This window comes from Scyliorhinus torazame, chromosome 2, assembly GCF_047496885.1.
Source record: "Scyliorhinus torazame isolate Kashiwa2021f chromosome 2, sScyTor2.1, whole genome shotgun sequence".
Classification (NCBI taxonomy): Eukaryota; Metazoa; Chordata; class Chondrichthyes; order Carcharhiniformes; family Scyliorhinidae; genus Scyliorhinus; species Scyliorhinus torazame.
Genome location: NC_092708.1, coordinates 263171751 through 263190840, shown reverse-complemented (window position 1 = coordinate 263190840; position 19090 = coordinate 263171751). Strand labels below are relative to the sequence as shown.

Sequence of the window (19090 nt, the reverse complement as noted above, 5' to 3'; positions counted from 1 at the left end):
GGGTCACCATTGATCAGAAAGTGAACTGGACTAGCCATATTAATACTGTGGCTATGAGAATAAGTCAAAGGATAGGAATCCCACAATGAGTAACTCACCTCCTAACCCCCCAAAGCCTGTTCACCATTTACAAGACACAAGGCAGGAGTGCAATGGAATACTTTCTACTTGCCTGGAGGAGTGCAGCTCCAACAACACTCGAGGAGCTCGACACCATTCAGGACAAAGCAGCCCGCTTGATTGCTCCCCCTTCCAAAAACATTCAAAATCTCCACCACCGACGAACAGTGACAGCCGTGTGTACCATCTACAAGATGCACTGCAGTAACTCACTGATGCGCGATAAATTACACTCAAGGCGAAGTGATTTCATAACTGAAGGCTTTAATCTACTAGAACTTGTTCCCCAGCAGCTTCGGTACAGAAAGTGAAGGTTGCTGGGACGGCACCGTTTCTTATACTCCGCCTGTCAGGGCGGAGCTACGTAACAACAGCCAATGATAAACTCCTGGGTTTAACCAATGGCCATCAGCCTCTTAGGTACCGCAATATCTGGTACTACCACACTCATCAAGGTTCCTTAGACAGCTCCTTCCAAACCCATGACCACTACCATCGAGAAGGACAAGTGCAGCAGATACTTGGGAACTCCACCACCTGGAGGTTTCCCACCAAGTCACTCACCACCCTGACTTGGAAATATGTTGGCGTTCCTTCAGTGTCACTGGGGCAACATCCTGGAACTCCCTCCCGTACAGCACAGTGGGTGTACCTACACCTCAAGGACTGCAGCGGTTCAAGAAGAGAACATACCACCACCTTCTGAAGGGCAACTAGGGATGGGCAATAAATGCTGGCCTAACCAGCGATGCCCATATCCCATAAAATTAATTAAAAAAAATATTTAATGTACAGAGCCATGTCTGCTCTCCAACACTCTGATTCAACTTATTTGCCTAAATATTATCCTTTTCACCATAGATGGTATTCAACACTTGGTAAGCAGCAATGGTGAATTCTACCAAGCCTTTTGTGACATGACCAGTAATGGAGGTGGATGGACTCTTGTTGCAAGCATCCACGAGAACAACATGTACGGGAAATGCACCAATGGGGACCGCTGGTCCAGCCAACAAGGGAATAATGCTAAGACCCCAGCAGGAGAAAGGTCATGGGCCAACTATGCAACGTTTGGTTCACCAGAAGGAGCAACAAGTGATGACTTCAAGGTAATGAGCGTTCGTAAAATCTCTTTGTTTAAAAAATAGATGGTTCATAATGGCTGATGTTAATGGGACAGCTGAACAAAGCTGAAGCAATGAAGACAAATGTGGAAAGAATGGGAATTCTAACTGAAGGAGCTGAGGGTGGCTTTGTAATAAAAGAGGAAGGACATCTATTGAACTGCCCCATTCAGTTTTGCAGCCCAATTGCCTCATTTCACTTGCCTCTTGTAGTCTTGCTGATTCGCTAATTGACTATCTCTTAGGAAGAGACATTGTGCAGAAAATTCCCTCCTATTTGACTCCATGAGATGACAATGTGGGTGACACAATCCACTGCCTATTGAAGGTTCTTATTTAAATGCAAGTTCCTGATGTTGCAAGTGAAGTCTTCTGAAGAAGAAAAAGGCTCCAAAATTACTTAATTAAAACAAATTGTGTTTTGATCAAATAAAGTAGACGAGGAATTGATGCCCTCCAGGGGTTAGAAATAAGGAAAGTTCACGCTCCTAACAAGTTGAAGGGGGAAAGTCATCTCAGTAATTTCCTGATGACATTGAACAAATATGACCGAGAGCCTGTCCAAGTGAAATTGATAATTAAATAGATGGACTAAGAGAGGGCAGATGGTTTTTAATGTGGACATAAAGGTCCACAAAGTGGAAAGGTAAATACAAAGTAAATGAAAGATTAAGGGAAGTGAATTAACAAAGACGATACAGAAATGTAAGTACCGATCACTGACTGAAGCAATGACCGGGATTCTGCGTTCCCTGCTGCTAAGATCGGGAATGCTGATTGGGCGGAGAATCCTGTGTCGGTCCAAAAATGGGATCGGTGCCAGCCGGATATCTCCGATTCCACCCCGCCGGTCATAGCGGGATCCCATCCGGCATTGGCGGGAACATTACAAACAGATCCTTTGCATGCATTTGATTGTGATTAATGGGTCGGAAGCACAAATCTCCAGCCCCCACAAACCCCCAACCGAACCCCCGGGATCTCCAGCCCCGCCCCCCCCTAATATGTTGCTCCCAGCTGGGAGTCACACGGGAGTGAATTGGAGCAAGTATTTACAAACTGGACTCTGGTGCCATGGACTTTGAGGGGGTGCCACGAGGCAAGTCCCTTTTTCAATGGCTACCTTCACCATTCAACCCCCACCACTCTCAGTCCCTTCTGTCTCATAGCTCACCTTCCCCCTACCTGCCCCTTAGCCTTTCACCCCAACTGCCCCTTAGCCTTTCACCCCAATTGCCCTTTAGCCTTTCACCCCACCTTTCCCTGAGCCTTTCACCTCTTTGCATGAGCACAGCTCCCATTCCTCCCCCAAGGGTCATCTCAGCATCACAACAGGATACTGGGCCTGGGTTGACAGTATCAGCAGCTCTAGTCTGTGGGGTGGAGGATGCAGATGACTCACTGTGAGATGACCTCTGATGCTCCTTATTGTCTGACAAAGTCTGACTCCTGTCTTTTAGCTAACATACCCCTATCCGCCTGGATGATGCCTAGTTGTGCAGTGGGGACACCTTCTCATGGGCCACATTATTTTGGGGGTGAGGGGGGTGGCGAGATTGGGCAAGGGCTGGGCTCATAGACTGGGGATGCTGTCATATCAGGCAGTCTCACACACCCATGGCCTGTCACTTCTTGGTGAGGGTGGATGCCTGTGGGACGTCCATGGGTCCAAAGTGAGCTGAACCCCCTCCCATCCACAATCGTCAGAACCCAAGACCCACCTCCAGCCCAACCTTCCCACCCCTGGAACAACAGTGAGAGGCAGGTCGGACTGGTGGTGGAAAAGCGTTTAATGGGGCTTTTTACAGATTTGGTGACCTTCCCCCGACTCACTATGTTCAACTTCATCCGTGCAACTTAAGTGTCATCTATCTTCTTGCTCTTCCGTGCTCTCCCGCTCATTCAAGATGTTCCCCAAATTGCACATCAGGAGTGGGGTTGGCCAGCTGCTAGTCTCACCCTCCGTCCTGTGGTGCCCTTGGTGGCTGTCCTTTGGAGGGCCTGGGCCTGGGTAGACCTGGTTTACTTTTGGCTGTCACAGGTGACAACATGTCGCCCTGTTCTGCCTGCTGCCCATCAGACGTACCAGGGTCACGTAGGTGGGATTCAGAAGAGCTGCAGTGTTCCAATGCCTCCCCTGCAAGAGGCGTCCTGATGGGCCCCATCACTTCCTCCTCCCTCGGGATTCTTGCTGGACTCCGTGCTGCTCCATGGGGCAGAGGGACAGCCGTAGTGAGCTCCAGAAGCCTCAGCATCATCTGGCACTGCCAATCTGATGAGTGCCACTCTCATCTGAACCATGGTGTCGATGCCCTCAGCCATGGTGCTCTGTGACTGGGATATGCCCCTCAGCGGGTGAGACATGTCCCTCATTGACTCGGGCATATCCCTCTGTGACTGGTTAAGGTCAGTCTGCACCCATAAAATGTTCTCGATACCCTCAGCCATGACCTTGTGTGAGTGGGCCAAGCTCTGGTGCGCCACAATGTCCAACTGGGCCTGGGACATGTACACCGTGACTGGGTCCTCCGGTCCTGCGCCTCAGCCATGGACAGCACAATCCTAAGCCTTGGACGTCCTGACACAAGGCTCTGATTTCTTGCCCCTTTCAGTGTTGGCCTGGGTGCCATGCATTGTCTGCAACATCTCCTGTGCCTGAAGGCGATTGGACTCCTCCAGTTGTACTTTCAGGCACTGGAATATAGCTGACACCCCGTCCTGTAAATTCTGGCTCTGAATCTACATCTGCACCACCGATGGGATAACCTCTTCCAGAAGCACAACATCTGTATTCGGGGCAGCTGTTCCCTGCAATTGGGCAGCCCTCCAACCAGATGTTCCCTCAGATGTCTCTACATCCACCTGATGTTCCGCAGCATGTGTGTGTGGTGCTGACCAAGGGGTGACCCAGGAGCCTAACTGCTGACATTTCCCACCAAGGTGATAGTCTGACATGGGGTCTGCTGTTGGGAGGACCGGGCTGTGAGAGATGAAACTGACTTTCACTTCTTCGGTGCATTCCGAACTCCATATCAGCCACAGCTTTCTTCTCCGTCTCCCCAGCACGTTCCATTGCCTGTGTGGACCCGTATGTCGGGCATGCCGTCTCCCGTCTTCTGTCACTCCCTTTAATTATGCCCCACTTTATCCTTGGGGACACAGAAAGAACATAGTGAGATGTCAGCACACCAGTTTTATCGGGGGGGGGGGTTCTAGCTGGTGGTATATGGGAGCAAGGTGCCTGGCCAAGGAGGGCAGGGCATGTGTTGGGGGTTCCTGGGGGGAGGGTTCTGAGGGACATGCTGGTAGGTGGAATGTTGCTGGGTTATAAGGGTTTGGGGGTAGATGTCAGGGGTCAAGGACGGGAGTAATGCCGGGATCACACAGGTAGTGTCTTACCCGAGCTGCTTGAAGGACGTTCTTCATCTTCTTCCTGCAGTGTATGCTGTTCCTCTTGATCAGCCTGCCTACACTCACTGTATCTGCCACCTCATCCCAGGCTTTATTCACAACACCCAGCTATTGTCACCACCCCACTCTGGAGAAAAGGGTGTCCCTCCTCTCCTCAATGGTGTCCAACATCCTGTGGATGTCCACAGCAAGGAAGGGTTGTTCTCGTTGGAGCAGAGAAGGTTGTAAGGAGATTTAATAAAGCTGTTGAAAATCATGAGGCCTCTGGACAGAGTAGATAGGGAGAAACTGTCCCTTTGGGCACAAGGATTGAGGACCAGAGAACAACAATTTGAGGTGATTGGCAACAGAAACAATATGAGGAAAAGCTCTTTCCACAGCAAGTGGTTAGAAACTGAAACACAACCGTGTTTGAGGAGCTGTTTCGTCGCTGGGGGGGGGGGGGGAGTGGTGAAAAAGAGGAACAAATTTATTTCCCGGGGTGTTGTTATGTGTTGAAACCTGTTTTTTTTAATAATATATTTTATGAAAGTTTTTCGATCAAAAAGAATTTTCCATTTTTACAACTTTGTAACAAAATGTACATTGACCGTTATTTAAACAATATATTAACTAACAACAAGTACAGAAAAAGAAATAGTAACATTGAAAAAATAAATATAATTATAAACAACTAGCATGGAAAAGAACAAAAAAAAACCCCAAGGACCCACATGTACCCTCCCCTCCACCCCCGCCCCCCCCCCCCCCCCCCCCCCCCCGGGTTGCTGCTGCTGTCTTTCCTGTTTTCCCTTATTGCTCTGCGAGATAGTCAAGGAACGGTTGCCACCGCCTGGTGAACCCCTGAGCCGAACCTCTTAGTGCGTACTTTATTTGCTCCAATTTTATAAACCCAGCCATGTCGTTTATCCAGGCCTCCACGCCCGGGGGTTTAGCTTCTTTCCACATTAGTAGAATCCTTCGCCGGGCTACTAGGGACGAAAAGGCCAAAACATCGGCCTCTCTCGCCTCCTGCACTCCCGGCTCTTCTGCAACCCCAAATATAGCCAACCCCCAGCTTGGTTCGACCCGGACCCCCACCACCTTTGAGATCACTCTTGCCACGCCCACCCAGAACCCATGCAATACCGGACATGACCAAAACATGTGGGTGTGGTTCGCCGGGTTTCCCGCGCACCTCCCGCACCTATCCTCCACTCCAAAAAATCTACTCAGCCTTGCTCCCGTCATATGCGCCCTGTGTAGAACCTTGAATTGGATCAGGCTGAGCCTGGCACACGAGGACGAGGAATTTACCCTACTTAGGGCATCTGCCCACAGCCCCTCCTCAATCTCTTCCCCCAGCTCCTCCTCCCAATTACCCTTTAGCTCCTCTACCATCGTCTCCCCCTCGTCTCTCATTTCCCTGTATTTTTCGGACACTTTACCATCACCAACCCATGCCCCCGAGATCACTCTGTCCTGGATCCCCTGCGCCGGGAGCTGCGGAAATTCCCTCACCTGTTGCCTAGCAAGTGCCCTCACTTGCATATATCGAAAGGCTTTCCCAGGTGGCAACTCGTATTTTTCTACCAGTGCTCCCAGACTTGCGAACGTCCCGTCCAAGAACAAGTCCTTCAATTTCACAATTCCTGCTCGTTGCCAAGATTGGAATCCCCCATCTATCCTTCCCGGGACGAACCTGTGGTTGTTCCTTATCGGGGACCACACCGAGGCACCCGTCACCCCCCTATGTCGTCTCCACTGCCCCCAAATCTTCAAAGTCGCCACCACCACTGGGTTTGTGGTGTATTTTTTCGGGGAAAATGGTAACGGCGCCGTCGCCAGTGCTTTTAAACTAGTTCCCCTACAGGACGCCATCTCCAGCCTTTTCCACGCCGCTCCTTCTTCTTCCCTCATCCACTTACATATCATAGACACGTTGGCGGCCCAATAGTAATCACTCAGGCTCGGCAGTGCCAATCCCCCTCTGTCCCTCTTATGCTGCAGGAACCCCCTCTTTACCCTTGGGGTCTTTCCTGCCCACACAAAGCTCATAATACTCCTATCCACTTTCATGAAGAAGGCCTTTGTAATCAGTATGGGGAGGCACTGAAACACAAAAAGAAACCTCGGGAGGACCACCATTTTGACCGCCTGTACCCTACCCGCCAATGACAGGGGCACCATGTCCCATCTTTTAAAGTCCTCCTCCATCTGCTCTACCTATCGTGTCAAGTTAAGTTTATGCAAGGTTCCCCAGTTCCTAGCCACCTGGATCCCTAGATATCGAAAGTCCCTTGCTACTCTCCTCAGCGGCAGATCGTCTATTCCCCTGCCCTGTTCCCCGGGGTGCATCACAAATAGTTCACTCTTTCCCATGTTCAATTTGTATCCCGAGAACTCTCCAAACTCCCTGAGTGTCTGCATTATCTCAGGCATCCCCTCCACTGGGTCCGCCACATATAGCAGCAGATCATCCGCATATAATGACACCCGATGTTCCTCTACTCCTCTAAGCACCCCTCTCCACTTCCTAGAGCCCCTCAGCGCTATGGCCAATGGCTCGATTGCCAACGCGAACAGTAACGGGGACAAGGGACACCCCTGTCTTGTGCCCCTATGTAATCGGAAATAGTCGGATCGTTGCCTGTTGTAACCGCGCTTGCCACAGGGGCCCTGTACAGGAGCTGAACCCATCTGATGAACCCCTCTCCAAATCCAAATCTCTTCAGTACCTCCCACAGGTAGTCCCACTCCACTCTATCGAATGCCTTCTCTGCATCCATTGCCACCACTATCTCTGCCTCCCCCTCCGGTGGGGGCATCGTCATTACCCCCAGCAACCTTCGTATGTTGGCATTCAATTGCCTCCCTTTAACAAACCCTGTCTGGTCATCATGTACCACCCCTGGGACACAGTCCTCTATCCTAGTCGCCATCACCTTGGCCAGTAACTTGGCGTCTACATTTAGGAGGGAGATGGGCCTGTATGACCCGCACTGCAGCGGGTCTTTGTCTCGTTTCAGGATCAACGATATCGTCGCCTCCGACATCGTCGGGGGTAGTGTCCCCCTTTCCTTAGCCTCATTGAAGGTTCTCGCCAGGAGTGGGGCCAGTAGGTCCACATATTTCCTGTAAAATTCCACCGGGAACCCATCTGGTCCCGGGGCCTTTCCTGCCTCTATGTTCCCGATTCCCTTTACCACCTCCTCCACCTCAATCTGAGCTCCCAGACCTGTCACCTCCTGCTCCTCAACCCTTAACTGGTCCAAAAGTGCATCATTCCCTCTTTCCCCTCTGGGGGTTGGGACTTATACAGCCTCTCAAAGAATGACTTAAACACCCCGTTCACCCTCTCCGCTCTCTGTTTCATCCTTCCCTCCCCGTCCCTAATTCCTCCGATCTCTCTCGCCGCCCCCCTCTTCCTAAGTTGTTGGGCCAGCAGTCGACTCGCCTTTTCCCCATACTCGTATTGTATTCCCTGTGCCTTCCTCCACTGCGTCTCCACCTTACCCGTGGTCAGCAGGTCAAACTCCGTCTGTAGTCTCCGTCTTTCCCTGTATAACCCTTCATCCGGGGCCTCCGCATATTGCCTATCCACCCTCAGAATCTCCCCGATCAGTCTCTCCCTTTCTTTACCCTCTTCTTTCCCCTTGTGGTCTCTTTCAGCGCCTCCCATACTACTCCCACCTGGACCTCTCCATCATCGTTGACCTCTAGGTACCTTTCAATACATCCCCTCACCCTTCCACATACCCCCTCATCTGCCAACAGTCCCATATCTAATCTCCAAAGTGGGCGCTGCTCCTTCTCCTCTCCTAGATCCAGATCCACCCAGTGTGGGGCGTGATCTGAAACGGCTATAGCCGAATATTCCGTTCCTGCCACTTTCGGAATCAGCGCCCTTCCCAGGACAAAAAGGTCTATCCGGGAGTATACTTTATGGACGTGGGAGAAGAAGGAAAACTCCTTGCTCCTCGGTCTAGCAAATCTCCAGGGATCTACTCCTCCCATCTGCTCCATAAACCCCTTAAGCACCTTGGCCGCTGCCGGCCTCCTCCCGGTCCTAGATCTGGACCGGTCCAGCCCTGGGTCCAGCACTGTGTTGAAGTCCCCCCCCCCAATACCAAATTTCCCATCTCTAGGTTCGGGATGCGCCCCAACATACGCTTCATAAAATCCGCGTCATCCCAGTTCGGGGCATATACGTTCACCAGCACCACCGCCTCACCTTGCAATCTGCCACTCACCATCACGTACCTGCCCCCACTGTCCGCCACTATGGTCTTAGCCTCAAACAGTACCCGTTTCCCCACCAGTATTGCCACCCCTCTATTTTTCGCATCTAATCCTGAGTGGAAAACCTGTCCCACCCATCCTTTCCTTAATCTGACCTGATCCGCCACTTTCAGGTGCGTCTCTTGAAGCATAACCACATCCGCCTTCAGCCTCTTTAGGTGCGCAAGTACCCTTGCCCTCTTAATCGGCCCGTTCAACTCTCTCACGTTCCACGTTATCAACCGGGTTGGGGGGCCCTTTACCCCCCCCCCCCCCATCGTCGACTAGCCATTTTCTTTTTTAAACCAGCTCCTCACCCGGGTCCCACGCACCCGTTTGTCCCCCAGACGGCGCCCTCCCGTCCCGACCATCCCATCCCATATCAGCTCTCCCTTACCCTCAGCAGCAGCAACCCAGTTAACCGCACCCCCCCCCCCCCCCCCCCGCTAGATTCCCTTCTAGCTTGATTGCTCCCCCCATATTGCTTCCGGGAGTCAGCAAACTCTGGCTGACCTCGGCTTCCCCCATTTACCCTTGGCCTCCCTGTGTGTGGGGCCCCCTTCCTTCCTGCGCCCACTTTTCCCGCCACAATTTCCGTAGCGCGGGAGAAAAGTCCGCGCTTCCCTCTCGGCTCCGCCCCTAATGGCGCAGTTCCCTCTCCCCTTCCCTGTCCCCTTCCCCACCGGCGCCCACATTTCTTCGTATGTCCCCCCCCCCTCTGGGGGTGGGGGAGAAAAAATTCTCCCGTCCAACATTTTTACAGATAAGCCCTCCCCCTCTCCCCCCTTTACAATTCCTTGCCACCACCTCGCTACTTCTTTCCAAACATCCATTCCTCAAATCTAGTCCAACTTCTCTTCTTCAATAAATGCCCACGCCTCCTCCGCCGTCTCGAAGTAGTGGTGTTTGCCCTGGTGTGTAACCCACAGTCTTGCCGGCTGCAACATTCCAAATTTCACTTTTTTCCTGTGGAGCACCGCCTTGGCCCGATTAAAACTCGCCCTCCTTCTTGCCACCTCCGCACTCCAATCTTGATACACGCGGATCACCGCGTTCTCCCACCTGCTACTCCGTGTCTTCTTAGCCCATCTCAGGACCATCTCTCTATCTTTGTAGCGGTGGAACCTCACCACTATTGCTCGCGGTATTTCCCCTGCCTTCGGTCTTCTCACGAGGACCCGGTATGCACCCTCCACTTCCAGGGGCCCATCGGGGCCTCAGCTCCCATTAAAGTATGGAGCATCGTACTCACATACGCCCCAACATCCGCTCCCTCTGACCCTTCGGGAAGAATCAAAATCCTTAAATTCTTCCTCCTCGAGCTATTTTCCAGGGCTTCCAGCCTTTCTATGCACCTCTTATGTAGTGCCTCGTGCATCTCCGTCTTCACCACCAAGCCCTGTATCTCGTCTTCATTCTCGGCTGCCTTTGCCTTCACTCCACGGAGCTCCATCTCCTGGGTCTTTTGCGTCTCCTTCAATCCCTCAATCGCCAGCAACATCGGCGCCAGCACCTCCTTCTTGAGCTCCTCCACACATCGCCGGAGGAACTCCTGATGTTCCGGGCCCCATACCATCTGGGCTCCCTCAGCCGCCATCTTGCTACTCCCTTCACTTCTCTGCCGCTGCTCCAGAGGATCCACCGCAATCTGGCCACTACTATCGCTTCTTTCCATCCACACCCGGGGGGGACTCCTTCCTTTATCGCCTCACACTGAGTTTGGCCGTGATAAATTTCCGTTGGGGCTCCCAATAAGAGCCCAAAAGTCCGTTAAAACGGGAGGTGCCGAAACGTGCGACTCAGCTGGTCATCGCCGCAACCGGAAGTCCTTTGAAACCTGTTTTGATTCATGTTTGTAATAAAATACGTTTAAAAAATAAACTGGAAAACACTGCCAGAGACTGCGGTGGAGGTAGATTCAATTGTGGCTTTCAGAAGAGAATTGAATAAACACCTGAAGAGAAAATATATACTGGACTCTGATGAGGGTGGAGGAAGGGGGATAACTGATGTGTTCTTTCAGAGAGATGGCATGAAAATGATGGGCTGATTGGCCTCTTTCTATGCTGTAGCCATCCTCTGATTGTATTATCAACTCTTCACTCTGCAGCAGTGTGTGACTTTGAAAGAGATCACCCTTAGTTACTGATGCTTTTGATGCTCCTGAACTCTGCTAACTGTTTCCAAACAGAATCCAGGTTACTACGACATAACGGCTTCAGACCTATCTGTTTGGCACGTGCCCAATGACACACCCGTAAGGAACTGGAAAGATGCAGCAATCCTCCGCTATCACACTGAAACCAACTTCCTACAACGGTACGGGGGAAATCTGTGCCAGCTTTTCAAAGTGAGTGTTTCAGCATTGCCTCAATTTCACTGTAACTTTTGAAAAAGGAAGGGTTTTGGCCATGCATGAAATTGGGAAATTACATCTAAAAGGGGCTCAAACATGAGTTGGTCAGGCTACAACTCAAAATTGTCACAAATGTTATTTGCAATACCACAAAGTTAAAAGTCTTCCACGAACAAGGGCAATTCGGCATTTTAAAAGAGTATTATTGTTTTCTCTTATTAAAATATTCCTTGACGTATTTAAGAGTGGAAACCTATAGTAGTGTCCTGTGAGTGTCCCTTTAAGAAAGGTTTAGTCTCTTATCATGTGACTTGTAGCACATTGGGCTGTGGCTGTCAGGTGAGAGGTTTTTTTTTTAGGTTTCTGTTTCAGTTTGACTGCTTTGGACTGCAGAAGGAGAAAGAAGTGTTTTCTCTGTTTTCAGTTTATGTTCCAGTAAAAAGCACATTGGGTGTGGTTAACTTTCTTGGTAACTTTAAGATATAGTTGATTTCTGGAAGGAGTTTGAATCTGTTGCCTGAACCTGGATCAGAATTTCAGTAAAAGGACCAGTCCCATTCAAGTTAGAATACAGTGTGCTGGGCCATGACCTTGAAAAGGGGCTTTGGTTTCTTGGATTTTGTTATTGAATTGGAACAGCTAAGGTGGTATTCATTGATTGTTATACATAGATTACCGTAGCTGTTGTGTTGTCTTTATGTTTGTAATTGATACAAATTCTTGCTGTATTTATATGTATATATATATCTGTATATATGTTAACTACATTCTTAGAATAAAACTTGTTTGGATTAAAGTGTCTGGGAAGTCTCATCCTCACCAAATGCAACATAAAGGTTGTAGGTCAGGTGAATTTCATAATACACTTTATAGTTTCTAAGCCCTGGTCCATAACAATTGTTTGATTAACACAGCTGAACATGGGTTTAACTGCAAAACACAAGCATTTTAACAGGAGTACTCACTTCTTCCCCTATGGGTAACATTATGTAAAATCACTGAAAATCACTCCGCCATTCGATAAGGTCATGGCTGACCTGGTTGTGGTCTCAATTCCACTTTCTTGCCTGCCCCCCTGAAACTCTGGATTCTCATGTCCATCAAAAATCCATTCAACATAGCCTTGGATAAATATACTAATCATGGAGCCTCCAGTGCTCCCTGGGAAGAGAATTCCACAGACTAATGACACTCTCAGAGAAAGAAATTCTCCTCATCTCCATTTTAAAAGGGAGATCCCTTAATTTTAAACTGTGTCCCCTCATTTTAATCACTTCCACACGAGGAACATCCTCCCAGCATCATCCCAATCAATCCCCTTGGGATCTTATATGATTCAATAAGATCCCCAATCGTTCTTCTGAACTCCAATAGATATAGACCTAACCTGTTCAACCTTTCTTCAAAAGGTAAGCCCTTCATCCCAGCAACGAGTCAAGTGAACCTTTGAAAAGCTCCCAACACACTTATATCATTTTTCAAATAAGGGAGGCGAAACTGCCCACTGTGCTCTGGATGTGGTTTCACTGAGGTCCTGTACAGTTACAGCAGGAAGATGTTGCTTGGTAAGGGGGAATTGCAAAGTTAGGAGAAAGTCAGAGAAGTGGGCACAGGAAGAGGAGGGTCATAGGAAGACAAGTCTGTGAAGGTGGTCTTTCAAGCTGTGAAAAATATGCTTCATTTCAGCAATACCCTGTCGAATACAACAAAGGGAAATGTCCAGGTGATAACGGACCTTCAAGTCTTATCAGTTATGACTTTGGTAATGCGGAGAAGACCAAAAATCTTTATGGACCTAATACTCATGGTAAATGTAAAATGTTCTCTTTATTCTAGCATTAAAGTGCTGTGTCTTTAAAATGATTGATTAGTTGCAAAGTTTGAAAAAAGCAGAGTTTTCCCCTTTAGGTTCTGTTGTCCCTAATAATAATCTTTTTTATAATAATCTTTTATTGCCACAAGTAGGCTTACATTAACACTGCAATGAAGTTACTGTGAAAAGCCCCTCGTCGCCACGTTCTGGCGCATTCCGAATGTCTAAATTACCTAACAGCACGTCTTTTGGGAAGGATCAGTCACACAATCGATGTGAAAGTCACAGTTGGAATAAATGTCTTTCAATTGGCCAAATACAAAATTTGCCAAAGAGATTTTAAGAGGATTGTTTTTTGGGCATACTGATTGCAAATGCAATTCCATATGGAGAAGTACAAGGTTGCACGTAGTGTCCTGCACCACAGAATAACATATCCACTTGCACCTACTCTCCTGTTCTTATCCCGGGGTCTGGAATTTTTAACTTTTCAAGTATACATTATTTCCCTATTGAAAGTTAATACTGAATCTGCTTCCAACAATCTTTGGATGTGTTCAAGGTCATATTTGAGGAAAAGGTAAGAGACATGTGTACTCTATGAATGGGGGTAAAAGGGGAACATTTAAGGATATCACCGTACACGATATACAAAATGTGAGTCGGCAATAAACAAATCAAATAAGATATTAGCTTGTGCGGCTAAAGCAATTACGTTCAGATCCATAGAGGTTATACTGAAGCTGGTGCCAGCCAGCCGACATCCAGAGTACCATTAACAGTTCCAATCTAACGTGATGATAGTGGGATAAAAAGTCATGTATCCAAGAATTACTTTAAATTAATTTACAGGGTGTGGTGTCTCTGGTAAGTCCAGCATTTAATACCCATCCTTAGTTGCCGTTCAGAAGGTGGTGGTGAACTGCTTTCTGGAACTGCTGTAGTTTCTGTAGGGACTCAGAGACTGTTAGGGAGGGAATTTCAAGATTGTGACCCAGCGACAGTGAAGGAGCAGTGATATATTTCCAAGTCAGGATGATGAGTGACTTGGAGGGGAAGTTCCAGTGCTCTTTGGCATCTGCTGCTCATGTCCTTCCAGATGGACGTGGTCATGGCTTTGGAAGGTGCTGCCAAAGAAACCTTGGTGAGTTCCTGCAGTGCATCTTGGCGATGGTACACATGGCTATCACTGTTCATCAGTGGTGGAGGGAGTGAATATTTGTGGAAGGAGTAGCAATCATGCGGTCTACTTTGTCCTAGATGGTGCCAATCTTCTTGAGTGTTGTTAGAACTGCACGCATCCAGGCAAGTGGACAGTATTGTATTATGCCCCTGACCTGTGCCATGTAGATGGTGGACAGGCTTTGGGGAGTCAGATGAGTCACTCGCTTCAGGATTTGACCTGCTCTGGTAGCCACAGTATTATATGGCTAATCCAGTTCAGTTTCTGGTCAATGGTAACCCCCAGGATGTTGATAGTGAGAAATTCAGTGATGGTAATGTCAATGGGCATTAAATACCAAGAGCCGATGGTTAGATTGTTGCCTGGCACGAATGTTACTTGCCACTTGTCAGCCCAAACCTGGAAATTGTCCAGGCCTTGCTGCACTTGGACATGGATTGCTTCAGTCTCTGAGGAGTCTCAAATGGTGTTGAAAATTCTGCAGTCATCAGCGAGTATCCCACTTCTGACCTTATGTTGGAAGGCAGGTAATTGATGAAGCAGCTGAAGATGGTTGGGTCTCGGACATTACTCTGAGGAACTCCTGCAGTGATGTTCTAGAGCTGAGATGATTGACCTCCAACCACCACAACCATCTTTGTTTGTGTCAGGTATGACACCAACCAACAGAGGGCATTTTTTTTTGTATCAAGTTTAACAAGTCTGGCGTCAAGGATCCCAGTAAAACTGAGGTTAATAGGGATCAGGGGAAACCTCTTTCTTGGCTAGCCATGCATAGCACAAAGTAAAATGGCTGTAGTTGTTGGAGGCCAATGAAGTCAGCTTCAGCGGATTCACTGCAGGATTTTCTCAGGAGTGTAACCTCGACCCAACAACCATCAGATGCAATCTAACAAGACCAGAACCACATCTAGACCTGAGTTTGTAAGTGGCAAGTAACATCCATGACATACAAGTGTCATGCAAGAGAGGCACGGTGGCACAGTGGTACTGCTGCCTCACAGCGGCAGGGACCAGGGTTCAATTCCGGCCTCGGGTGACTGTCTGTCTGTGTGGAGTTTGCCTCGTGTCTGTGTGGTTCCCTCCAGGTGCCCCGGTCTTCTCCCACAGTCCAAAGATGACCACATTAGGTGGATTGACTATTCATAAGCGGGGTACTGGGTTACGGAAGTAACTTGGGGGCCTGATCCTAGGTAGGGTACTCTTTCAGAGGGTCGGTGCGGACTTGATGGGCCAAATGGCCTCCTTCTGCAAGATTCTATGAATGATAGTCTCCAAAAAGGCATCGCTGCCTCCCCTTGATAATCAATGGCATTAACATTGTTCAATTGGGCAACATGGTGACACAGTGGTTAGCACTGCTGCCTTACAGCGCTAGGGACTCGGGTTTAATTATGGCCTTTGGTGACTGTCTGTGTGGAGTTCGCACTTTCTCCCCCTGTCTGTGTGGATTCTTCCAGGTGCTCCGGTTTTCTCCCACAGTCCAAAGTTGTGCAGGTTCGGCGGAATGGCCACGCAAAATCGTCCCTTCGTGTCCAAATATGTGCAGGTTAGGTGCGGTTACGGGGTTACAGGGTAAGGTGGGGGAGTGGACCTTGGTAGGGTGCTCTTTCAGAGGATCGGTTCAGACTTGATGGGCTGAATGGCCTCCTTCTGCACTGTAGGAATTCTCCTTCTGCACTGTAGGGATTCTATGGTTCTATGGCACCATCCTGGGTGTCACCACGAACCAGAAACTTAACTGGACAAGCCACTAAATGTCTCTGCTACTAGATCTGCTCAGAGGCTCGGTATTTCTTGATGAGTGGCCGGCCTCTTGATACCAATAGTTTCTCCACCTCTTTTCATGTCACAATACACAACTCAGAAATGTGATGGAATATTCTCCACTTAACTGGCTGGGTGTAGCTGCAATAACAGTTAAAAAGTTCAACATGATGGTGACCAAAACCATCCATTTCATTGGTGCCAATCCACCTTCTAAAATGCTCTCCCCAATCAGAGTACCATTACTGTGCACTATCTGCAAGATGTACTGCAGCACCTTTCAAACTGTTTTGACAGTACCTTCCAAATCGATACCTTCTGCCACCTCATCGGAAAAGGGCAATAAGTGCGTGGGGACACCCCTCATCACATCACAACTTGGACTTATATCACCACCCCTTCAAAGTTACAACCCCCTCCCGCCCCCCCCCCCCCCACCACCCCTCCATTGAGCCCAATGTGACACTTCTTGGAAGCAGATATTCTGGTCACAGACGGGAACAACGTGTTCCTCTCCACAGACGCTGCTACAGCCTGTGGTGAATTTCCTGGCAGAGGCAGCCCGCCATTGGCCGGTGACAGGATCACCTGGTGCTGCCACTGTCAACGGCGTTTCCCGTTATATGCGCCCCGTCCACCGGGATAACCGCGACGGGGGTTCACCGTCAGCAGGACCGGAAGATCCCGCCAGTGGGAACGGCCTTAAATTGCGGCCAATGTTCCTCTCTCCACAGATGTTCACATACCTGCTGAGTTTTTCCAGCACTTTCTTTTTATGATTTCAGATCGCCAACAAACACATTACTTTGCTTTTATTTTATTTTCCGGTTTGGTTGTAAACTGGAGTTTCCTTTAAGCCCACTGATCCCTGTGTGGAAATGGTTAAAAGACACATCATTGGCTCAAATATGCAGCTGGTCGAAAATCATAGTTCCCAAAGTCTCAGTCTCTGGAACTCTCTTCCTCAAATGGAACTGGAAGCAGAGTCTTTGAATATTTTTAAGGCAGAGTAACATAGAACATTACAGCGCAGTACAGGCCCTTCGGCCCTCCATGTTGCGCCGACCTGTGAAACCACTCTAAAGCCCATCTACACTGTTAGATAGATTCCTGATAAACAAGGAAGGTTATCAGGGTCAGTGGGAACGTGGTGTTTAGATTACAATCAGATCAGCCACAATCTTATTGAATGGCAGAGCAGGCTCGAGGAACAAGTGGCCACTCCTGCTCCAAATTGGTATGTTTGTGTGTAAATCCAATAAGAGCGGACATGATGAGTGGCATCATCCTGTCCTGCCAATGGTGCACCCCCACCATGGGTTTCCCAGCAGCGTAGGGTGTATTCAATGGGAAATCCCATTGACAGTGGCGGGACCAGAAGATCCCACTGCCAGCCAATGGCAGGCTGCCTCTCGTTGTCAAGAAACACCCTGCGCGGGGAGGCCAAAGAATTTTAGCCTAGTCTCGTCCAAAGATATGCCGGTTAGGTGAATTGGCCAAGCTAAATTGCCTCAAAGGTGCGTAGGTTAGGACGGGTTACGAAGACAGGGTAGGGTATTGGGCTAGGTAGGGTGCTCTTTTGGAGAGTCGGTGCAGACTCGATGGGTTGAATGGCCTCCCTCTGTACTGTAGGGATTCTATGTATCATCCAAAATGGTACACAAATGTTGATATTATCAATTGTTTACAATGATAATCCATTGAAGTGTGATATCCAGAGCCGTAGAAGCCTAATTTCTATATCTAAATAATTTTGTGATTTTCTTTTGTGCAATTGCAGCTGAATTTGACCCTGGCTTTGTGCAATTCAGGGTGTTCAACAGGGAAAGGGCAGCACTAGCGATGTGTTCTGGAGTAAAATACAAAGGCTGCAATTCGGAACATGTAAGTAAGGGGACTGCAGTAGTGAGGGATGATAAAGGAGTGAATGCAAGTGGGTGTACGGGTGAGCAAATAGAAATTCAGGAAAGGCTATGGACAATCCACATGCAAACTTTACAACAAAAATCACGATCCAAGGACCAGGAGACAATCCAGGCTAATTTTCCTCTTTCTAACCAAATACTGTCCCAAACCAAATGGGATTAATAAACTCCTCCTGTTTGTGCCTGCAGCTTTCTTGATCAGCATAGTTCAGCCTATGCCTCAATAGTACAGTAACTGGGTGCCTTTGCCCATTGAACTTGACTGTCAATTTATTTAAAATTATTTATGTCTAGGTCTGTATTGGAGGTGGAGGATACTTTCCCGAGGGTTCTCCAAGGCAGTGTGGAGATTTCGCAGCACATGACTGGGATGGTTACGGCACGGGAAAATCGTGGAGTGCAACTAAGGCAATGACAGAAGCAGTTGTCCTGATCTTCTACCGTTAACACAAGCCACATCATCATGTGTGTCTCTTGCTAGTACACTGACAATTGAATGCAACGTACAGCAAACAGAAATTCACATAATCCCAATATTCAATGAAGGGACCAATTTACATTTAATGCTTGGTGTAAGGGCAATATTCTTAATCACTGATCATACCACGGATTTCTGACAATCATTTTTCTTTATGCTGAATTCCTTAATGACTTTCATCAGATTCCTCAATAAACTGGAATTGCAAATGCTGACCGTGTGAGTTTGTTTTCAAATATTACTGTGTCATTCAGGCTATAATATTTAGTCACTTGGTACAAGGCCTCTCAGGAATATTTTCAGGAGATTGGCTGACATATTTTCCATTGGCGGAGGCGGCCTGCCATTGGCTGGAGGCAGGATCTTCCGGTCCCACTGGTGTTCACAGGGTTTTGCACACTCTGCCGCCGGGGAACTCGCTGTGGGGCAGTTGCCATTGATGGGACAGGAAGATCCCGCCACTGGGAAAGGCTGGAAAATTTAGGCCATCCTGTTTATGTGGCAGTAATTAAAACAGGCAGGAAATATCCTGTCCAGATTTCATTTAAACGTTTCCTTTTGTTGCAGAAAAGGGAAGGAGAAACTAAACTTGTCCATTGAATCCCTACGGTGCAGAAGGAGGCCATTCGGCCCATTGAGGTCCACCGACCCTC

The 19090-nt window shown here is 48.6% G+C and overlaps 1 protein-coding gene across 1 annotated transcript in view; it reads left to right on the top strand.

The window, feature by feature from the left end:
• LOC140398163 (intelectin-1a-like) overlaps positions 1 to 18650 on the top strand; it is a 40008-nt gene extending 21358 nt beyond the window's left edge. The window contains exons 3-7 of the mRNA XM_072486504.1: positions 982 to 1229; positions 11107 to 11265; positions 12958 to 13078; positions 17815 to 17918; positions 18254 to 18650. Of these exons, the coding sequence (XP_072342605.1) occupies positions 982 to 1229; positions 11107 to 11265; positions 12958 to 13078; positions 17815 to 17918; positions 18254 to 18406 (785 nt within the window). The 3' untranslated portion in view covers positions 18407 to 18650. The remainder of the gene's footprint in view (positions 1 to 981; positions 1230 to 11106; positions 11266 to 12957; positions 13079 to 17814; positions 17919 to 18253) is intronic.
• The last annotated feature ends 440 nt before the right edge of the window (positions 18651 to 19090 follow it).